Source organism: Panthera leo, chromosome D3, assembly GCF_018350215.1.
Source record: "Panthera leo isolate Ple1 chromosome D3, P.leo_Ple1_pat1.1, whole genome shotgun sequence".
NCBI classification, from domain to species: domain Eukaryota; kingdom Metazoa; phylum Chordata; class Mammalia; order Carnivora; family Felidae; genus Panthera; species Panthera leo.
Window position 1 is genome coordinate 8,584,844 of NC_056690.1, and position 23,864 is coordinate 8,608,707.

General features: G+C 40.6%; 1 protein-coding gene across 1 annotated transcript; it reads right to left on the bottom strand.

Moving 5' to 3' along the window:
- Positions 1 to 1,991: 1,991 nt before the first annotated feature.
- Positions 1,992 to 23,040, bottom strand: PPP1CC (protein phosphatase 1 catalytic subunit gamma). Its single transcript, XM_042909739.1, has 8 exons — positions 22,782 to 23,040; positions 11,723 to 11,854; positions 10,535 to 10,765; positions 6,252 to 6,356; positions 4,636 to 4,859; positions 4,293 to 4,427; positions 3,274 to 3,334; positions 1,992 to 2,383 (listed from the first exon to the last, which is right to left on the bottom strand). Exons 1-8 carry the CDS (start codon positions 22,834 to 22,836, stop codon positions 2,313 to 2,315), a joined length of 1,014 nt encoding a protein of 337 aa, XP_042765673.1. The 5' UTR covers positions 22,837 to 23,040; the 3' UTR covers positions 1,992 to 2,312.
- Between the last annotated feature and the right edge of the window lie 824 nt (positions 23,041 to 23,864).

Here is a 23,864-nt window from a genome sequence, read left to right on the forward strand (position 1 = left end):
TTCCCATGTCCCGTGTCCCATTTATGTGCCTGTTACTTGAAAAGTATGCCACATCAGCATCTGTGCTGTTCGTTGTAGCTAGACATGGGCAGGTCTAGTCAAGTAGGCACAAACCAGTGATTTCAAAAGATGGTTTCAATTATATTATATAGACTATTTAGCTCCATAAGGATAGCTATTACCTTTCTGAATGGTATTGTAATGGTGCAGTCATCTTAAGAACAGGGATGCTTAAAAATCACACAGAAGCAAACTAGAATTTAAAATATTACACTAATTGCAACTTCATGTTTCCTGGTTGTTTCCTTTGTATTTGCTGAAAATATCTATAGGTGTTTTATGTGCAGTCAGTGCTCAATTGCTTGGCTGTCCATGGCTTAGTATCAGGTCATTCCATACAGGTTGCTACTTAGAACCCAGCTGGCCAGATGAGACACTCAACCACGACACAACTGGGATTAATTATAAAGCAAGAGAGAGTGAGGAATACTATTAGGAGTCAAGCATTATTCTTACTGTATCGTATCACTGCATTCAAGATTCACCATGAGGCAGGTACTGTCCCTGTTTTATAAGACACTGTTGCTCAGCATTTAAGTCATTTACTCAAAGTGAGAAGGAGAGCCAGACTTGCAGTGTAACCAATGGTTTATAAAGGCAGATGTGACTTCAGGCGCAAATAAAGATAAGTAAGAAAAGAGAAAGTAAGGTTAGAGCAGACTGGGATTTATAAGGCAAGGTCTCAAGTTTTATTAGCACATGCTAGTTTCAAATTATGAGCCTCTCCTAAGATTTCATGTCCTAAAACAAAGATTGACTTTCTTACCTATTTACCTGGTGCTAGGTTTTCTTTCTGAAAGAATTTTAAGGAGGCTACCTACCACACTCCACATTCTATAACCTGAGTAGAGTAGCCCAATTTTACAACTGTAGAATTCTGAAATCCTAGAAGGGACACAATCGACAATCTGTCCAGGGCACAGATTAAGGACACATGAAATCTGCCTTTGACATAATCAGTTACTGCTCATCTTTCTTCCTACAATTAAAGAGACCTGGAAGAGGGGCGCCTGGGTGGCTCAGTCGGTTAAGCGGCCGACTTCGGCTCAGGTCATGATCTCGTGGTCCGTGAGTTCAAGCGCCGCGTCGGGCTCTGTGCTGACTGCTCAGAGCCTGGAGCCTGTTTCAGATTCTGTGTCTCCCTCTCTCTGACCCTCCCCCGTTCATGCTCTGTCTCTCTCTGTCTCAAAAACAAATAAACGTTAAAAAAAAATTTTTTTTAAAGAGACCTGGAAGAATAGGACAAGAAAGTTAAAAATAGTACAAATTTGGATCTGTCACAGAATGGGGAATAGAAAAGTACAAGAGGTCAGGGGGTCTGACCCCCCTCACCGACTGAGGAGCATGGGTGGGAGGAGAGGGAAGATGAGATGTGGCCAATGCCTCAGGACCAAGGCTTGTTAGTGTAGAGAGGAGACTGGCCCCCAGCAGCCCTGTGCTTTTCCCTCCACATGCCAGCACTGGCTTAAACAGCTTCTTCCTCCAATTCTGAGGTGAACCAGTTTTTAACAGGAGAAAGCACTTTGCAAATGACGTGCTCTTCACCCACTTTTAATGTACTTGAAGAAATTAATATCCACTTGACACACGTGTGACACATGTAACATGACACAACACCGTGTTCCATACGAATTAGGGAAGGGAGAAGAGAGCAAATTACCGTGCATGCTAACACTGGTGGTTGAGCCCGAGAAAGCAAACAGTTGTTCAACTGAGCCCACGCCGAGGGAAAACCACGGATGCGGGGGACACTGCAGCTCGCCAAGCCCCACCCCTCCCGAACAACACGGAAGGACGGCTCAATCTCCTCACCCCACTTCAGAAACGTAGCTCCATCCAGGTTAGACCACCACAAACATGAGCATCCGTATTATAAGCCCTCTTTGCAAAACAGACTATTTGAAGGAAAACAAATCCAAATTCAAACTGTGTGGTTTCCAGAGCAATTTATTCATTAAAATCTAGTCAATATGCCATCAACAGTTCTCCTGGGTGTATTGTGCAGATAAATAGACACTGAGAGAATTTAACAAGTTCGTCGTTTAATAAGTCTGAATTCATTTTCACCACATGGTATTGTACACGGTCATCTGTTGAAACAGATTTCTTTTTAACAGATTAAGTTTAAAAAAGTCATAGATACTGTGAGTTCTGTATAAATTGGTGGATAGTAAGTTAGTTCCTTTGTTTTGACTTATAAGCCTCAACTTCACCGCAGAATAAAGAATGTAGGCCAAAGAAAGCATAATCGGTCACTCGTATAGAACAGTATTGTTTCTATAATTTGAAGCTTTCTGAATGGACGGGTTCAGGCCTGATGTAACTGTAAAAAGATTACTTAATGAATAGACTATATGGAAATTGTACAAAATGTTATTAACTTTAATCATTAATAGCTTAAACAGCACTATGTCACTAATTGCTATTCAAAACCAAAAACCTGTTTTTGAATCCCAAGTGTGGTGTGTGTACATAGCCACGCCACCTTGGACTTGGGGGGTGTGTCAGTACACATTTCAACAGAAACTTTGGCTTTAGGAAAGAGTCACAAACATTTAAAATAATGGCTTTAATTGTCATTTTGAGTATACGGTAGGGGAAAGTGTGCTTTAATTAAATATACATCATACCAGTGATGCTGGCAAGGTTGAGTTAATCCTAATGGCAGCTATAAAAACTAGTTTGTACACGACAAGACAATGAGAGAAAAAAGCAATCCCTTTGAAACAAAATTTAAAAAAAAATATGTTCACAGTGGTTTGTATCAACAGTATGTATTTTATGACAATAACATGTACAGACTGAGCACCCTAGGGCTCTCTTTATATTCTAAAGAAAACAAGCATTTACATAATTCATGGATTGAACTAAATTTTAAAAAGATCAATTGTACACTTACCCCTTAGACAGGATAAACTGTCCTGGGGTGTACAGCTTTAACACCATCATTAAAGTTGTTTGCAAAAGGAATAGACAATTAAAAAACAAAACATTTTTTCTTGGGAGTGGAGAGTCTTTCATTTGCTGTTATAACCAGCAAATGCCATTCATTAACTCAAAAAATGGAAGGGGGAGCCCACAAACACACTATTTGAGCAAGCTGACCAATACACATTACAGTTTTAAAAATGAAGGTTATATACTATATGTTACAAGTCCCAACTAGGCAATGTCAAAATGACATCTATTTCTTTGCTTGCTTTGTGATCATACCCCTTGGAGGTGTTACAGGTCTCGTGGCATTCGGCTTCTTTTTCTCTGCAGGCTTTAAAATCTGCAAAGATTCAAAATACGATGCATTTTAGGAAATATTCTCAACCGCCAATCTTAAGATTTCTTAAATCTCACTCAAATCTTTGTTCAGAAACGTTTTTGGCCATTTAAAACTGCCCCCAAAACTTTGAAGGCCCCCCTAACATATTAATATAAGCCAAGCTGACATGAACATTTTGGTTAAAAATGTTATGATGAACACATTAAATGCATGGACAAATTATTTTGTCTCTGGATAAAATAACAATTTTCTGAAGTCAGACCTTGTAAGTACCTTCAGGCTATCCCTTCTCACACAAAGGAGGAAAGTTCTTTAGAGAGAGCAATGTTTGAGTCTCTCAATCTCTGGGAGCTGCAAGTTCTCCCAGTTAATTGGTAAAACAACATTTTACTGCCACTTGACTTCAACGGCTTTATTTGTGTTAATGATTGGGCTAGGCTAGCTTGAAGCTGTATAAGTTTAATCGTAATAAGTGAATGAGAAAAAGATTCAGGCAGACTTTACATGTAAACGATGCTTTTGTGCCAAGTGAAGGCCAAATGATGTCATGGACAATCAACAGGTTTTGTAGAAATGAGAGCAGAGTGGTGGGAGAAGGGAGTAATCACACAGCACATTTGGCACCTGGCAGTTAGTTCTATTCTCACACACAAGTGGTGATTAATTTTAGCTGAACACACTGATGTTATAGTTTCAGATTTATAGTAAAGAAGACAGGAAATTCTTTTTACCCCACTTAAATAATGCAAAAACAGTTAAATTCAACACTGCAGGAAAGGTTCTCTGATAATTTTTTTCCCTTAAAAGGGGTCCACTCATTACTGAGGACAAACACTGGTTATAGGAAAGTAAAAATTGAGTCTATTCAACATAGATGAACAGTAGGCAGAAAGTAGTCTTTTTAAATCAGTAAAATTCAGACATCATAATAAGAAGCAATGTTGAAAACATCCTCTACCTGAAAAGAACACATTAGAGTTTCGTCCACACTCATCATGGCACCTGCATTGTCAAATTCTCCACAATAATTGGGTGCAGAAAACAGAGTGACCAACTGCCTCTTTGCAAAAAATTCGTATCCATCTTCAACCACCTTGGAGAGAAAATGTTTTCAGTATAAGTAGGTGTAAACTGTAGGTGAGTAAAACCATTTTTCAGTTTCCCATTGAGTCTGATATCCTCTAGGTCACTTGCAGAGACATTTTGTATGAATAAGCAATACCTACCCACTAAAATCAACAAGGAGAATCTGTGCTCACACACATGCTGTTAAGTGTACATGTAAAATTCAAAATCAATACCTGATGGGCTCTACATATAAGATCCAAATCATGCTTATGGAGAAATTTTGCAACCACTTCAGCACCAAATGTGAAGGACACTCCTCTGTCATTTTCACCCCAGCCTAAGACATCTTTATCGGGGTCAGACCACAAAAGATCACAAAGAAGACCTTGATCTGGTACATCAGTTGGTCGCATAATTCGCCGAATCTGCTCCATAGATTGAAGATCTGGTGATAAACCTATTCAATGAGATGAAAATTGAAGGAAACAGAACTTTAAAAAGGATGTTTGCACTTTAACGGTTCCATTTACTTACATAGAGATGCAATAACTCTAACCTGGAAGGCTTAAATTAAATCTACGGTTAGAATTTTTTTCATGGCTATGCTTTCTTATTTAGCTCTGGTTTAAGAAAAAAAAAAAAACTCAACTGAAAAGGCACTAGAATTTATTATATGCACCAATCTGTGGGGCACATTATGTTTAAATGGTATAAAATTAAGATCCAGTGATTTAAAAACAACTACTCTTCAACTCCTTTGATGATGGTAGTGAACAGTGTACATTCTAGATTTTACTACTGACCATTAGTAAGGACTGGGTGCAGAAGGTGCAGATACTCAGGTGTGATAAGCTTTCCAGGGAACCTGTGCTGTCCAAGGACCATTGAATCTATCAGACCAGTTCAGATGTAGCTGACTTTCATCTGAGTCTAAAATCACATGCCCAGGGGCTCCTAGCTAGCTCAGTGGGTGGAGCATGAGACTCTTGATCTAGGGTCGTGAGTTTGAGCCCCATCATGAGGATAGAGTTTACTTTAAAAAATAAAATTAAAAAATTTAAAAACCGTATGTCCAGCTCTACCAAAACCAGTTAAAGTATAGGAGGGCAGGAATAATGGCTTTATTAAAATATATTGTTTTGGCTCTCTGATGATTATCTAATTTCTGACTATAGATGAAAAGAAATTCTTCTTGCAATTACTACTTCACAGAGCACAACCACTGAGCAAAATCCTTTTAAAATCCAAATCAGGGCACATGGGTGGCTCAGTTGGCTAAGCATCCGAATCTTGATTTTGGCTCAGGTCATGATCTCATGATCTGTGAAACTGAGCCTTATATCAGGCTCTGAGCTCTCAGCACAGAGCCTGCTTGGGATTCTCTCTCTCTGCCCCTCCCTCAGCTTGCACTCTCTCTCAAAAATAAATAAACACTAAAATAATAATAATAATAATAATAATAATAATAATAATAAAATAAAAATCCAAGTCATAAAAATTTCTGGAGGATCAAAAACAGACCAAGGAAAGTCTACTCACATTTTCAGTATTCTAGAGGATCTATAGTACAGCCTATTAATCGTACTTCATTTTATATTTAAAAACACTTTCTGCTCTATTTTCAAGTCAAACTGTTACAGAGCCTAGAATTCCCTGTAACAAATCAATTTCTTACTTTAGATTTCTAGCCAAATGATCCTGGATGTGCCAGACTGGACCCATGATACAACACATCAGTAAAGGAGAGTTCAGAGGAAGTCGTCCCAATGACAACTCATAAATGTCAAAGTGGTACACACACCCTTTAGAAGGGACAAAATCTATCTGGAACTAAAATCGGCCCACGAACCTCCATGACAGCAGAATATCTTCTCATCCACGATGGCTGCTATCGGTAAACAGTTAAAGCAGTCTGTGAAAGTTTTCCATAGTTTAATGTTATATCTTCTTTTACCTGTGAAAATTTTAGGATGGTTAAAAAGAGATTGGTGTTCTATAGGTCCATTTTCTCAGGACCATTTCTCCCAAAGCAAGGTGCTAATTACCTTTTAAGTAAACAAAAACTATGCTACTAGTTTAATAAATAAAACCCCATTGGAGGTTTTTAGCAGAACTAGATATACTTTAAAATTCCACAGAAGTTTGAGATCAGAATCCCAGATGCAACGATTAAAGATCATTAACCCCCAATAATTATTTGGTAGCACCTACTCTGTTTGAAATCTAGTCTGTTTTGTCCAATCTCAACCCATAAGTAGCTCCTGTGTCTAAACGTAATTATGAACAGATTACACATGTGTCATTACCATTTTCCTTCTGTGGAAGCTTCTGAGAATTAACACCCATCCTATCTCCTACTATCATCAATAGCCTATTGGTACCAGATAATTCCTAGTCCTACATACTCTAGTAGCAGGCACAAATGACTTATAGGGGAATACAGATTTACTGCAGGCACCCCAGGATAACCGTTCCTACAACTGCCACAAAAGCTCACGTTCCCCATAGACACGATGTTATAGGATGGTTATATTCCCTCTACCAGCCCTGTATTCCATACATACTGGAGTCACAGGGTGATCTGGACAGAGCATGCCTTTTAAGGCACTGTTCCCACAAGAAAATCATATTCTGAGTTAAAGACCTACTCATAAACCTTGGAAGCACAAATCTGTCAGAACTGGGTTGAGAATGGCCCAATTGTTGGGTGCCTTTGTCTCCTGTACTCTCCATACCAGAAAAACCAAAGATCAAAGCACAATGTTCATTCCTAAAGCCAAGTTTGTCCTTCGTCTCTTTTTTCCTTTCTTATTCTAGGGACATCTACAGGTTTAAAGCTGAATGTTCTTTGAAAATTAGAGACTGGCCCAAGCAGCAGGTTCCTGAACCACACCTTCCACTCTAGTGCAAATCAAGTCGGGTATGGAATTTAGCAGAGTTTGGAATATAATGTAAATTCAACAAATACTTGACTTCTCCCTCTACAGAGGAGGACTGTCCTTTTTTCTCATAATAGTCTATTTCTCTGCACCTGGGTATAACTCTCACTATGGTTTACCCTGTTTGTATTTCTTGAGAGGTCACTAATTCCCTATGCCTTATCCTCCTTCATTGGAGGTTTCCAAAAGCTGAACAGAATTCCTCTCTACAAAAGGCTGAAAGGGAACCTGTTCACAATCACCACCTCCAATTTCCAATAATGATAACAATGGAAGAACAAGGCTGGGCTGGTCCTGACCTCCATTCATAAAAGTGATTTGGTTCTATCTCCCATTTTCCACTGTATCTCTGAAGGACCATCCAATGGCTCACTTGGATTTTTCCTTTGCCCATATGCCGCATCTGCCAGTGCTGACGAACCCTCTCCCTTCTTAAAGTCTGCTCTGCTCCCTGATTTTTTATTCATGCAACACACTCCAGATTGTCTTGCAGAGTCCTTTGCTATCTTTGTTGGTTTCTTCAACAAAAACGAGGATTCTTCCTTCTATTGCCTCTGAGCATCTTAACTAAGTCCTGGGGCCCTGTTTTCTCTTCTCTCTACATTTCCTCTCTCAAGCTACTTCACACCACTAGGAACATCTGGCTCCAGAAAGGCTTAGCCTGGATAAATGCCAACGTCTCTTCAAGCTTCCAAATCTGGGGATTCTGAGCCAGAACCCCTAATGCAGTTTCCAATTACTACAGATCAGACCATTCTGGTATCAGAAAAGGGTAACACACATTCACATCTTATCTAACAACAGATACCAGGACTGCAGTCATAAAACTGGGGTGGGGGTCAGGGGGAGAAACCGTAGTATAGAAGAACGCTTATTATACTTGTGAAATAAGCCTAGCACTTAAAGCAGTGGTTTTAAATTGTTCCATGAAAGTCTACATTTGAATAAAATTTTTCATTATAATTTAAAATAAAATTTTAATGAAATTATCGAGTTTTTTAAAAGTCTGCAAACCATGAGTTGAAGGCCACCTATGCCAAGGACACTTTTATGCCTGCCAGTAGACTAGATGGCAAGTTATACCTGCCTGATGGGGGACTGGGGGGAGCATGAGCACAGAGTCAATGAGTCTTGACCAAACAAGAATCAAAACTGATTCCAACCATCTAAAGTAACTGTTAAAGTCCTCTGCATTAAATAGAAACCGAAAAGGACATAGCTAGTATCCTCACATTTGGATATATGTCACAACAAAGAGATCATCTGGATTTGAACTTCATCAGTGAAAACATCAAAGTACTTGCTGAATAGTGTATAAAAGGAGCGTTTTTTTTTTTTTTTTTTAAAATTTGAGAGCGAGTGAGTGAGCGCGCATGAGCAGGGGAAGGGCAGAGGGAGAGAGCATCTTAAGCAGGCTCTATGCCCAGGGCAGAGCTTGTGAGATCATGACCTGAGCTGAAACCAAGAGTGGGACGCTTAACTGACTGAGCCACTCAGGTGCCCCTAAAAGGAACCTTTTCTAAAAAGTAGCAACTATAGCAAATATCCAAAACACAATTTATAAAACTCGCTGCCTTTCATCTCACTACCTTAGGAGTAATAACTGCTTTACTAGTACTTCTCTGATAGACTCACTGTCAAAATTAAACACCTTTCTTGGGTACCTGGCTGCTTAGTCAGGAGAGCATCTGACTCTTGATCTTAGGGTGGCGAGTTCAAGCCCCATGTTGTGTGTAGAGATTACTTAAAATAACAACAATAAACCTTGCCACAGACTCAGTTGCCCTGGTCAGTTCAGAACCCACAAGATTTTTCTTTGGTGATCCCTCCCCACCTCATCTTACCAGATGGGTCTCAGGGCCTTAGACCACCAGGCAAGTATACAATTGTGGGAGAGGGTAGGCAGGAGTAGGAGAGCTAAGTCTAGAAACATAATCTTTCCAGCAGTGCACTTCTAACAAATGAGCTATGTGGAACTGAGATAGAAAAACACATTACAGGTTATGACTACAGTCTAGGGGAGGGCCACAGGGACAATTCTTTACTGATCTTGTTATCATCACTGGCAAATGCTAGTAACTCAAATTCCTCACCCACCTCTCTCGTCCAAGCCTGAAGCCTCTCCTAGCACAAATAAGCACAAAAGGAGGATGGGGTAAGGAGTCAACACATTTTTTAAAAAAACATTTTATACTTAACACTACAACAACAAAAACTTCCACCAAAACTGGCAATTTTTAAGGCTTTAAGAATCTTGGTTTTTGTCAATTACAACTCAAAGTGCACCTTCAATTAAACAATCCAAAATGGATAATATGTGTAAAATATTACACAAATAAATTTTTGTTTGTTTTCTAATTTTTCTTTCTCCTTTCAGCACATTTTAGGATAGTAACTGGCATTTCTCCTGGGTGCGCATGTGCCAGAAGGAAAAAAAATACAGTATCACAAAATTTAAAAAGCAATTATTTGGGGGCGCCTAGGTGGCTCCATTGGTTAAGTGTCCAACTCTTGGTTTTGGCTTGGGTCATGATTTCATGGTTTGTGAGTCTGAGCCCCACATTGGGCTTCACACGGGTGGTACAGAGCCTTTTTGGGATTCTCTCTGCCCTTCTTCCCCCACTCTCAAAAATAAATAAATAAACTTAAAAAAATAAAAATAAGAAGCAACTATTTGTGTATTTCAAGATACCATTTATAAGAAATATCCAGAAAAGGCAAATCTATAGACAGAAAGCAGGTCAGTGCTTGCCTGAGGCTGTGGTGATAGTTGCACAACCTTATAAATTTACTACAAATCACTAGGACAGATTTTATGGAATGAAATCATATCTCAATAAAGTTGTTAAAAACAAAACTATCTATTTGGACAGGTTCTCAGAGTTGTACTAAGAATTAAGTTATCTGTGAATTTTCACAAAAAATGATCTTAAAGAAGTCGTCACTGAGACCATTACTTCTTGATCTAATAATCACATCATAAAAGAATCTAGGGCATTATTATACTGCAGCAGCAGTTATTTTTCTACTCCAAGAAAGAAAAAACTACGATAAAAACAATTAATAGAAAACACGAGAGACTGTAACATTTCATCTAAACAGTCATAAATCCTAACAGAAGTATGTGATAGTTCAATTTATGACCAAGTACCTCGGTTTAAGTAACTCTTCCTTAGAGGTAGAAAGTACTTACATTCATCATAAAATCCATAAATTCTATTGATGCTGGCACATTCATGGTTTCCTCTGAGAAGAAAAAAATTCTCGGGATATTTGATTTTGTAAGCCAGTAAGAGGCAGATAGTTTCCAATGACTGCTTCCCCCTGTCCACATAGTCCCCAAGAAACAGGTAGTTGCTTTCTGGCGGGAAACCACCGTACTCAAAAAGTCGAAGCAAATCATAGTATTGCCCATGGATATCACCTAGAAACAAGAATTGTGTTACACAGTAACTTCATACTTCTTGTTCAATCCACTAACAAGCTCTGGAGAGACCATCTTTAAACACTCACCGCATAATGGGATCGATCTGTAATAATGAGAGTTAAATTTGATGGCTAACACTAATTTCCAATCTTGTATTATATTTCAGTTCAAGTGAGCTTTACTGAAAATTTTAAGCATATGTATATGTCCAGAGTCTCACACAAAACTCAACTAATTAAGAATTAATTTTGTGGAAAGAATTATTAATGCCCAGGCAGGCCTTTCTGCCAAGTAACATCGCTTTCCTTTCAGGTCGGCTGATCGATATCAGACCTCTGGCAACTCGGTCCGCAGGGACTGTGTCAGCAGAACTGCTGCACTGCTGCTGAGCCCTGGACCGGTGTGAACAAAGGCACACACACAACACCCACCAGTTCATTCGGCTCTCAATTTCTCCCTGCTAGATAGCGCCAAAGAGCGTTTTACTTTAAAAACATCCATACAAGCTTTATCAATGTAGTCAAATATGCTAGAATATAGAACATTACTCAGATGAACTTCAGTTTTTATACAGATTATCTGCATCTATCATGTAGAAACAGATGACAAATGGCATCAAGGAAGGTCTATTTTTAAGCATAACCAGTCTTACTTTAAGCTTAAATAGAATTCCTATATATTCATATAGTTCAGACCTTTTCTTAGCTCTCTATTCAGTTTCATCTCTTTTCTGTTTATATTCCTTTAGTGAAATAATTTTTAGAAAATCTGAAGCACATCTAAGTAAACTAAATCCATTAATGGTATTTATTCAAAAGCTAAAATTATTTAATTTTAAGTAGTTCCAGGTTATTCATAAACAGCAAATGATTCTGCTGGGTAATACAAGCTCATCTCTATATCCCTGGGTCAATCAATCATATAACCAAAAGCTGTTCATGTGCCAAAACCTACCACATATTTTGAGTGGTGCTTCAAGTTCTAGTAGGATAGGCTGACTGAGAAAGATCTCTCGGGACTTTAAGCACAGTCCTCGGATTTCATTCTCCTGTAGCTGGACATTCTTACCAGGCTTGGACCCTCTCACTGCAGAGAAGAAAAACTCCAGTTAGTCAAATGAAGTCAAAATCCAATTTACCAGAAAAATTACAATGATCTGAAAAGGCACAAGTTTTAATGAGGAGTCAAAAACACAGTTTAACTGGCTTTCTGACTTGACTCTATTTTCTCAACACTTATAAAGAACATGGTTTTAAAGACTAATTAGAACTATAAAACCTTAGACAGGATTTCATCATTTAGTTACATCTTCTATACCAAGTTAAGACTTCTTATGCTGTCCTGAACAAGGAGCCACGCTCTGTATGAATACTGTTAGAAAAGGTCTTCCTTGCAGAAATCAGACTCCCTGTGGCACAGCTTGAGGCCTCCGTTTGCATCCAAGCCACACAATTGGCTTGTTCACCTGCAGCCTGCCCACCAGGCCATTGCTTTTTGCCTCCGATCTTGTCTTCTCTTCTCCAGCCTTATAAATGAATCAGTATGTGTACAGCAGGGGGTTTCAGAGATTGTCATATTACTGAGTTGGTTCTAAGAATTTCTTGTTTTAAAATATGAGATTGGTAATGCTCAGAAGCCTGCCCCCATCAGTGCTTTTCAAAGGGTGATAGGTAACCTATTAAGAGTTCTATGAAAAAATTTAGGTGTTGTTTGCATTTCACTGAAACACACTTTAATGTTCATTGTACCTATTTTGCCGTGCAAGCTCGGAGCCTGCATCTGTGAATACAATCATGACCTTACAGGGCAAAGGATGTCCATGAATGATGTAAGGAAGGTTTCCTAGTAATCTGAACAAATAAAAAGAAAAGGGAGAAAAGAAAACATGGTATAGTACTAGGTGTTGCCCACATCCAGGCATTCTTGTTGGAGTTCTGTTCACTATCAAAGTTGAGCACTCCAGCTCCGTAACAGTTAATTTACCAGCAAGTGGGCAGGAAATGAAATTTTGTTTTGATTTCAGTTGTAACAGGTTAGACAGTCGCTAACTACAGATTAAAGAATTGCTAATTTTACCTTAACTTTACAGTTATCCAGTGGCCTGGTTAAATACAGGGATTGATTATCCTCAACTTGCAATCAGTCCTAATACTCGTTTTGCATAAAAGACTAATGAAAGCAGGCATTCTATGAACTACAAGCGAAGCAAAAACAAAGAACCAGACTAAATATAGAATGTTACGTCACATCCCTCCACCATTAAACTCAGTATAAAATGATTTAGTTTTAACAAAACCACAAAACCGATCAGATTACATTATTGTTGCTAATTTAGGGGTTCCTGGGTGGCTCAGTCAGTTAAGTGTCTGACTTCAGATCAGGTCACGATCTCACAGTTTATGTGAGAGATCAAGCCCCATGTCGGGCTTTCCACTGTTGGCTGGAGCCTGCTTCGGAGCCCCTATTTCCGTCTCTCTCTGCCACTGACACCCCCCCCCCACTTTCTCTCTTAAAATAAACAATTATAAATAAATAAATAAAGGTTGCTAGTTTAAATTTCATCAGTTTTGGAGGCTTTATATTCCAATTACAAAATCATTCAGTCTAATAGCTGAATAAAAACAGTAAGTTTAACTGCTTTGTTCTGTAAATATCTGATGTTACAGAGTGATAAAAATTACAAGTAAAAAACCCGATTGTCTGTTGAGAACTCTTTTCCATTAAAAATGTCTGTGTTAATTGGGTGCTCAGTCGGTCACGTCCAACTTTGGCTCAGGTCATGATCTCACGGTTGGGGAGTCTGAGCCCCGCAATGGGCTCTGCACTGCCAGTGCAAAGCCCACCGGGGATTCTCTCTCTCCCTCTATCAAAAATAAATAAATACACTTAAAAAAACGACTATGTCCAAGTTTGAGAAATACTGTCCTAGGCAAAGCCATTCTTCACCCTGAATAGCCACTGAAACCCTGAGTTCTCTGAAGAAACAAGTTTGAGCAGAAATGGAACATTGTGTGGAGGGGCTTTTATTTTTTTCAATGAACAACAGTAAACAAGAAAAGATGACAAGAGGGAAGGGCCAAACTCTTGAAGCACACAATGAAGAGAAAACGTTAAGGGTGAGCAATGGACTGGGAGCTGGCCCCAAGTTTCTGTATTAGTTCTAGAGCTTGAGCAAATCACTACTTTGAACCCCAAAATATGTAACTGAAGTAAACAACTGCCAGTCTCCTTCTGATAAAAATATTACGAAATGAGAAGCAACGAAGAGGAAAGCTCAGTAATGATAACGTTTGAGGGAAGATATGGAATAGACACACATAGAATACTACAGCAACTGAGCAACAAAAAATGGTTTTTCCAGATCCACAGTAATTTTCTCTCTAGATACACACAGTGAAGAACTCAAGAAATGCTCCTGATGGAAAGACGGTGGGATTCCTGTTTCACTGGCCAGAAAACCCCAATCATTAGCAATTATACCACAAGTCAGCCAGAAGTTTGGGCAGACAGCCCAGCAGGAAACTTTATTTTTGGCTAGGAGGGGACTCCTAGAGGCTTCTGGTTTTCAACCTCAATCTTTTCAGCAGAGCCCTTTAAGTCCTCCAGAAGAGTATGCAATAATAACTTACACCTATATGGAACAAAAGCTATACTTTTTATAGGAGAATGCTATCATAGTAAATCAGTGCCATCAGATTAAATCAATCTTGTTAATATAAATTTTACTGGTTTTTAAAAAAAAATTTTTTTTTTTAACGTTTATTTATTTTTGAGACAGAGAGAGACAGAGCATGAACGGGGCGGGGGGGGGGGGGGTCAGAGAGAGGGAGACACAGAATCTGAAACAGGCTCCAGGCTCTGAGCTGTCAGCACAGAGCCTGACGCGGGGCTCAAACTCACGGACCTCGAGATCATGACCTGAGCAGAAGTCGGCCGCTTAACCGACTGAACCACCCAGGCGCCCGTAAATTTTACTGGTTTTGAAGGCTTCCCACTACAACCTTCAGACATAGTTTATGTTAAGTTTTCTTGTTCTGTTTTCCTGTTTGTCCTATGAGTGGAGTGTATAGATAAAAAGCAATACTGCCAACATTTAAAAATTATCCTCTACGTGAATAAGGATTAAGTGCAGTTTTTCCGGAACAGATCAAGATTTTATATCTGAAGAACAGTGCTCATTAAAAATAACATGGCCCTGTGGTGCCTGGGTGGCTCAGCTGGCTAAGCCAACTGAACTCACGGTTGGTGAGTTTGAGCCCCGCATCAGGCTCTGTGCTGACAGCTCAGAGCCTGGAGCCTGCTTCAGATGGTGTCTCCCTCTCTCTCTGCCCCCCCGCCCCCAACACACTCTGTCTCCCTCAAAAATAAATAAACATTAAAAAAAAATAACCTGGTCCCAAGGCTTCTTGAATTCCCTACAATTAGCTCAAGGAATAAAATTATAAAAACGGAAACTCTGCCAAAACCACCATCTACCAATTGGCAAATACCTGTTCATCCTTCAAGGACCGCCCTGGAGAGCCTCTTCTGTCTACCTCCTCTCCCTTCATAAGCCTACTTGCTTTCTGAAATGCTCTCACGACACCTGGACACCACTCAGCACACGTCATACTTAGTACTTTGTACTGTGATTGCCATTTCGCTTCCACCTATTCATCTGAGCCTCCTGGCAGACTATAAGCCCCAAGACCACACCACTTGCTCAGCAGTGTCCGTGCCACGGCCAGTATGTGGCAGGTGCTCAAAATCTGTTGTGTGAATGAAACCTGGATAAATCTCTAAGCGCTGATGACTTGTGGTATCAGAATTAAACACGCGTACCAGACTACATACTTTTGATTAGTTAAAAAAAAAAACAACCCGTGTCTGTTCTTTAAGTTAAAAATCAATAGAGTCATTTTCCTATCAGCCTTTAATAGAGCATTTTTCTAGTTGTAAAAATCTAGGATTACTCTTAAATTTCAAGTTGAAAATGATAACAATTAGAAGATAAAGATTTCAAAATGTGTTTTAGCAAACCAAACGCACACTGGATATTTCTTAAAAATGGCCATATGGCAGGGGGTGGGGGGCGCCCAGGGGGCTTAGTCAGTTGAGCTTCGACTTTGACTCAGGTCATGGTCTCCCAGTTTTTGAGGACTGGTTTTTGAGTTTGAGCCCCGTGTCAGGTTTGCTGCTGTAAGCGCAGAGCCCACTTTGGAGTTTCCCTCTCTCTCTGTCCCCTGCTCTCTCTCGCTCTCTCAAAAATAAAAGATTTTTTTTAAAAATAAAAAAAAAGATGGCCATATCGACCAATAGCACATAAATCTACTTCATTATTTTCGACGTCCATCAAACAGAATTACTTACTAGTTGTAGATAACATTTACTAAGCACTCACCATGTGCGGGGCACTGCACTAAAGGGCTTTACGCTGCCATTTAATCCTCACAGCAACCCTATGAAGTTAGGCTCTCACTTCTGTTACAGCCTGGGAGAGGTTTAGTGACTTGGTCCAAGGTCACAAGAGCTTTTAAGCACACCGGGCCCCAAAGAACTCTAGGTCTAGTGGTGCTTCTATCATACTACTTTCCTCCCAGCTGAGGATTTGTTCTTCTTTAACTTCCAAACCAAAGGAGCTTTTATAGGACAAACTATCAAAACCCTAATATATGGTCACTGCTCCCTAAGAAAGTTCCAAGATGGGATATAAAATCATAAGGCATCCTTACAGATGAGAAGCATTAAATCAGAACTAAATTAGGCAATCTGTTAAAACTGTCAATACTTATTAACTATGCTTCAAACATTCAAGAGAATAGGTGTAGAGTATCTACTATGTGCCAGACCCTCTGGCGGATGCTGGGGATACCCTGGCAACAGGATGGACAGGAACCTTATCCTTTCTCTTGTGGAGGACATGAAAAGTAAGACCAACTAGGTAACTGCATCTTGTTATAAATGCTACAATGAGAACTCCCCCCCCCCCCATAAAGATTATAAAACTAAAAGGTTTACCTTAAGGGTATCTTCAATATCATTAAAAACACAAAGGCTTTTTCAATAAAAATATCTCTATTTTATCACTAGTAGCTACAAATAGAATTACAGTGCAGCTCTACTCAATAAACATCAGTCGATACTTACCCTGAGGTTTAAAGCCCTCACTGTACTCTGTGCATAGTAGGAGAAAGGTTCATAAAAAAAGAGACCCTAGGTGGAAAATTCAAGACTTGTCACCCCATGTCACCTTCTTAAGTAGTAGCCGAGTAAGCTCAAGTAGTAAATATCAAATTATTTCAACAATTGCCAAAGGAATCCAAAATATTCCAACAAATAAGAATTCCACTTTCCAGATGGAGTGTTTCTCATAAAGACAGATGCTAGGTATTGCATGGAAATCAGTAGGTATTGTGAACATGTATAGGTTAGTGACCAAATACATTAATTTAGACCTTAAACATACAACTTTGTAAACACTTTTCCCTTTACCTGGCTAGAAAAAAAGAATTCTGAAAAATGCATCACGGCTGTTAACAGCAAAGGCTGTTCTGTAAAAACTTATCTATTTATCTGGCAAATCACTAACATGAGCATACGATAAAAACTTCCATGCAATTTTATCAAACTGACAAAAACTTGAAATAATAAAAAGAATGTTTTCGGTGATTATTTGCAACACCAGCTTTTTCTTACAAGTAACACTAACTTTTCTCACAGCTTGCCAACAAGCAAAGTAGAGATGAAAACTATGCAAGGAAATTTAAGACTACTTTGGGATTATTTATGAATAATAAAAAGTATTCTTCTTGCTCTTTAATTAGAAGTCCCTTAATTGTTGAGGGGCGCCTGGGTGGCTCAGTCGGTTAAGCATCCGACTTAGCTCAGGCCATGACCTCACAGTCCGTGAGTTAGAACCCCGCGTTGGGCTCTGTGCTGACAGCTCAGAGCCTGGAGCCTGCTTCAGATTCTGTGTCTCGCTGTCTCTCTCTGCCCCTCCCCTGCTCATGCTCTGTCTCTCTCTGCCTCAAAAATAAATAAAAACATTAAAAAAAAAGAAGTCCCTTAATTGTTCAAAGTCTTACTGAAGGAACGGCATACACAAAAAAAGCCCCAGATGAATTACAATAAGTTTTAGAATCTATGAATGACACAACCAGCATAAAAATAAGTCAACACAGATTTTGCTGTTTTAAGATAATCTTATTAAAGCAGGTGGTAATCTTAAAACTACTGCACATCATATTCACTGCAGTGACAGAATCAATAACTTCACTAAATGGAAGACAGATTTAGGAAAGGAAGACTTCAAACCAAGACAAACAGGGAATATTTGCAACATTGAAACTTTCCCACAAAGGACTGAATTCTTTTCTGCAAAAAAACAGAAAAGACAAAAATGTTATCAAGAATGCTTTGGTTTCATTGCAAAGTCACCAGGAGGAAGACTTCCCACTTTCCGGCCATCTTAAAACGGTTTCCTCACTATACCCTCCCCTCATTGACTTTCCTAACTGCTGCCCTTATTCTTTGGCCATTTAAAAAAAAAAAATTTTTATTGAAGTATAGGTGACACACAATGTTACATTAGTATATACTTTGGGCATTTAGAGGTGATACCAATTTTCTCAAAATAATCAGGATATAGTTGCAAAACACTTACCTACTTGCTCTCAAAATATTTTGAGTTTTCTACACCTAAAGTGAACCCAGTTTATTGAAAAGCATTTATCTTTTCAGTCTAACAACCCATCTTGATAAAACACTACTAATTGGACTCGAGGTCTGACCCTACATTTTATGAGTGGTTTTCATTTTCGTAAGCCTTAATATCAGTGACACCCATTCCACTCTACACAAGGGATGCCTGCAAATCTTAGAGCAGTGGAGAATTTGGGAGATTTCAGGTAAATCAAGACCACTAAGTACATCATCTGTTCCTACATGCTTTGGATACAGGGGTCTGATCCTAAAACTTAATACTTCATCCCAGAGTTCCATAAAGTCCAAAATTATGAAATCTTTCCTTATTCATCACGAATAAGACTTTTCCAGTTTTGAAGCAATTCACATCAGAATATGGTCTCCTTCACATATCAACCTTTAAGGTCTCCTAATAGCCCTGATTTGTAAATGAAGTGAATGAAATAGTCAAGTTGGTATAAAATCAGTACCAACCACTGCCTTGCTTCAGGATCAGTAATCCTCACCTACCTCAAGTAAGATGGCATTGGCACACATTTTTGCAGAACAGGTCAAAGATTATTATAGGACTGCAGCGTCAAAGACATAAAACAATCTCACCAACTAAACTCTACTTCGGCAACAGATTACTAATGCGTGGCCCAGCACTGTTTCCACCTCACCAGCTTGGGAGAAGGAAAGCCTGGCCTTTGCTCCCGTGGCTAACATTCCCTCAAACACAACATCATGACGCACACCATCCTGTTAAGATTTCACTGATGCCTCCTGCTACTGACAAACAAGGGGACGCTTCAGGCATAAGGAGAGCAATCCTTTCCATGCTGTGGGTTAGGACTGGTGCAAGCTTCAGTTCGTGTCTCCAAGAGATCTCTCCTCTCCTGCCTCACAGGAGAGGAGGGTGAGGCTTACCGCAGACACGCAGTAGCGGGGACAGCAGGGAAGAGCAGAGGCCTCACTAAACAGACTTCTTGTAAATTAGGGAGTTAGTGACACAAACTTGGGTATCACTGTCTTTATCAACAAAACGCCCTATGGTAACTGCTTCCAAGAAAAACCTGTATCGTTAAAAAGCATGACCTATTAAAAAATAATAAATGCAGAGGTCTCATTAGAAAAGATTACTTTTGTTTTCTTTGATCAGAATTTTACTAACTGTATAAACATGTTTCATATTACACCAAAGAGCTAAACACATGGGTCACTGAATTTTAGAGAGTATCTGAACACTCACTATTTTCAGATGAGCTCTTACACATCAGAGGATTAAAGCAGTAGGTGCTTTCTGAGGGCTGGGGCAGAAGTCATTATTTAAACGCTAAAGTAAGTAGGACAATTATGCAAAGCCTGACAAAGTCTTGCAGTCTGACAATGGCCATCTTCAGAGCCAAGATGCTTTTTGCAAATCAGGATGTGAAATGTCACACTGCCTGCTACATAAGAAAAGTACTAGCCATCACCGCTCCCTGAACCAGCTCACTTACAAAGTTAAAACTCTGCCCTCTCACTTTTCTCTAACATGGTAGGAATATCAGACCAAATCAACACCTGGCTTATTTTCTCTCTAAATCTCCCAAGTTTTAAGGTACAGGCAATTAAATAATTGAACATTAGTTAAACCACGAGTTTCAAGTTTTATCACCAGCAAGGCATACAGCCTGGATAAAGCTTCCGAGATGGATCACACAGATGATGCCTCAGCTAAGTAAAAACAACTTAAGAGTTTAGAGTAGAAAACTGCCAAGCTGTACTCTAAATCAACACGCTGTTTTTCTTAAATAAGACCTCACTTTGAGTTGCCTTGTCAGTACTACTACTGAGCCACTTCTCAACTAAGCTTGCACAGTCTTTGACCTTTTATTTTTTAAGTTTATTTGAGAAAGAGAGAGAGAACACGCAGGGGAGGGGCAGAGAGAGAAAGAGAGAATCCCACACAGACTCCACACTGCCAGTGCAGAGCCCGACGTGTGGCTCCATCTCAGGAACAGTGACACGAATGCTAGAGTCTAGAGTCGGAGGCTTAACTGAGCCACCCAAGCGCCCCCAATCCTCCACCTTATATGAACATACAAAAAGAGATCACAAAACTCCTATTCCATTGTCAGATATACTTACACCTTAATTAAAATTCTTAGAGGAAAATGTGTTGGGGGCATTACCCCCCAAAATCACAAAATTTATTATCAACTTCTAACATATATATATATATTTTCACACACATATAATCTCCTCCCTCAATGGATCATCTTCAACCATTTCTCTGCCAAATTAACACTGATGAGAAAAAAGGGAATTTAAGCATATAGTACTGTGCAGGTAGCCCATTCCGAAGGCATTAAGATACAATGCTTTTTTATATTAATTTCAATGAAAAATGAAATAGTAAAAAAAATCCAGTTTTCAAGTGCAACATAACATGTAAAGAGGAACTATTAAGAAATGATTGATCTCATTTTAGATGATCTAAGTTCATCAAGGTAAATTTCTTAGCATGATTTTAAAAATAAGATTGAAATGAACAAATCTCTTATGTGAATAGAATTACAGGCAACATAGATCTTAAGTTAACAAGACTTAAATGGTTTTAAAGTTCTGATGATTCTAATCAACACAGATTCCAATTTTTGTTTCCTCAGTGAAATAAAGCCCATCAAATCTAGAGACACATAACCCTGCACAGACAGAAGTTAGATTTAAAAGGAAAATATTTAATAAAAAGTTCCTTTCTTACTGCAAACAGTTTTAATTGGTTTCTGTGGCCTTATATAAACCAAAGGACTATATTAACTAGCATGAAAATACAGTTCTTATAATAAATGTCAAGTACTTAACGAGTGACAAGTTTTTCACACAATGCACTGACATTTCAGGGATCCTTATACACATTCAGTGAGGTTTTCCTTTAAGAAGGTATAAAAGTAAAAAAACAAAACAAAACAAAAGAACCAAAAAACCCCAGCACGGATTAAGATATTCCCAGGGGTTTCATTTTAAATGACTGATTTAAAAGACCTGCAAATTCTAGAACCAGAGTTACCCCAATTGTTCTTAGTCTGGACTCCATCCCTCAAGCATTTACAGTGCACTATTTTAAGAGGACAGTATAAAGGCAAAAAAGCAGTGAAAACTCAGCCAAACCTACATTATCCAGCGCCCAAATCAAGAAAGAGATTTGAATTCTCCCAAAGCCTCAGAAAAAGACATTAGCGTTAGACCTGGAGGGGGTGGGGTGGGGGGATTCACTTCCGCGACCCTCTTTGAAATCCAAACTTCATCGGTCTCCCAGGTCAGTATCAACCAACTGTCAGGCACCTCAGGAGTCTCAGGTCAACCAAAATCCAAGCTTTCTTTTAACCTCTGCCTAACCGCTGAGCAGCTCCTTCCTTCAGACACAAGGTGGGCTGAATGTAGCAAGTTCTAACTCCTGGCTGCCTGGGTTTGAAACCCGACTGTCACTAATGTGTGACCTTGGTCAAGTGACTTAATGTCTCTTGTGTTTTAGTTTCTTCTGAAAAACAGGAAAAAAGACCAGCACCCACCTCTCAAGGTTGTTGGGAGAATGAAACTGCTCTATGTCTGACACATAGTAAGCGCTTTAGAAACGCTGACTATTGCTATGAACGTAATTATGAGATGAATGCAAAGCCTCATTAATACAGAGCCTGGCACAACCGGAAAGATAACGAAACTGTCACCATCGCTGGTTTCAGGTTCAGTGGCACGTTCAGAAAAGAGCGCGGAGACCTCTTCAAGATAAGGATAACTTAAGAAGAGTATTTGGGAGGGCAGGAGGGGATGGGTTCCAAGATCCTCCGGAGATACGAACATTCGTCACCAAGTAATAAGAAATGGGGCGCCCGACACCAGCCCCACACAAAAATAAGCAAGACAGGAAAGAAGCCCCCATAGCCGGTGGAACCCACAGCCCCATCAAATTCCCTTCCGAGAGGACGAGTACCAGAAAGTAAGGAACACGCCGTCCTGCAGGTCGGACCGGGTCCCCCAGCCCTCTCGCCTCCAAAGACTGGTCCCGTTTGCGGGGCGCAAGGGGGTACGGACCGGAAACGTGGGGGTGGGGAGCGGAGTTTTCAAATCTCTGGGAAGAAGGCTGCACCTCTGAGCAATGAATGAACGGGGCCGGGAGGGTCTGCGGGGTGGGCCGAGTGCCGGACCCCGGCCGGCCTCCCTCCGGCTGCAAACCCTTGGCGCCACGAGCCAACTCGCGGGGCTCACTCCCCTCGGCGCTGCAAGCCCAACCGGCCTCCCAACTCCCCCTCCCCCGCGAGCCCCCGGGGCGCCCGCCTCCCCTCAGCCCGTCTGCCGACCCCTTCACCTTCCAGCAGCCGTTGGATGATGCTGTCGATGTTGAGTTTATCTATATCCGCCATCGCCTTCCCACCGCCGACCCTCCCGCAGCGGCGCCGCCGCCGGCTCGCGCCCGGGACTCACACCTCCTTTCCCACGCCACTAGCGCAGAGGCGGCGGTGGCGGCGGTGGCAGCAGCCGCGGCGGGTCCCCCCCCCAACCGCCCCGCTCCCTGCTTCCTCCTTCTCTCCCCACTGGAACCACGAGAAGAACAAGATGGCCGCCGACTCCTGAGCCAGTCTCTGTCGGCGCACGGATGCGCGCGGCGGAGTGCAGCGGCCCGGCCGGGACTTCTTTATGGGCCATAGGGCGCGCGGGAGGGGGCGGGACCAGAGCGCGGGAAGGGGGCGGGGCCAGAACGCGGGAATCGGGGAGGACGGTTGAGCGTCGCCGCGCTCCCGCGCGGGATCCCTCCGCCAAACGGGCCGAGCAAATAGGCCCCCTGGCGGGAGCGGGAGCTGCAAAGTTGCACGCGGGAGTTGGAGATGAGACGGTAGACGCAGGTGTGCGCTCCTAGGTTTGCAGTCTCCGCCAGATACTGTTCATTAAGCTAGATGTTTGCAGACTTGGCCATGTGGAAGCCCACCGGGAGAAATCGGGGGTCCTGGGATTTACCTCCTAAGATAAGTCTGGGGTGGAGGTGAAGACCGTATTAAAGAGAAGTAGGTTGATTTATTTTGGGTTCAAATTTGATGGGATTTGGGGGCAAGGACAGGTTCATTTGGCCACTAATTTAAAAAGTCGTCTCCGAGATAGATCAAGAGGTGAACAGTTTTTCATTCTGAGTGGTGGGATTATGGGTATTTGTATATTTTTGTGTACGTGTGCGCTCTGTAACTTTTACGTTTGGGAGAAAATGTTTTTAATCCACTCACAAATTTTTCATCTTTCCTATCTTTGGATTATCTGTCTTGAACTCGGGAATTTATATAATCACCGGAACGATTACCCTGATGTAAACCAGAATGAAGGTGAACAAGCGTGTGCAAGCAGATAAAGGGAGAAGTTGCAGAATTCCCGCGTCGGAGCTCGAGGCCGGAAGAGAGGAGCG

What these genes read in the sequence shown, in the direction of transcription:
- PPP1CC (XM_042909739.1), bottom strand. Translation starts at nt 22,836, where the DNA reads ATGGCGGATATAGATAAACTCAACATCGACAGCATCATCCAACGGCTG. An exon ending in AGCACCACTCAAAATATGTG is followed by an intron (nt 10,766 to 11,722) that starts GTAGGTTTTGGC and finishes TCTTGTTTCTAG; the next exon opens with GTGATATCCATGGGCAATAC. An exon ending in TTATATGTAGAGCCCATCAG is followed by an intron (nt 4,428 to 4,635) that starts GTATTGATTTTG and finishes TTTCTCTCCAAG; the next exon opens with GTGGTTGAAGATGGATACGA.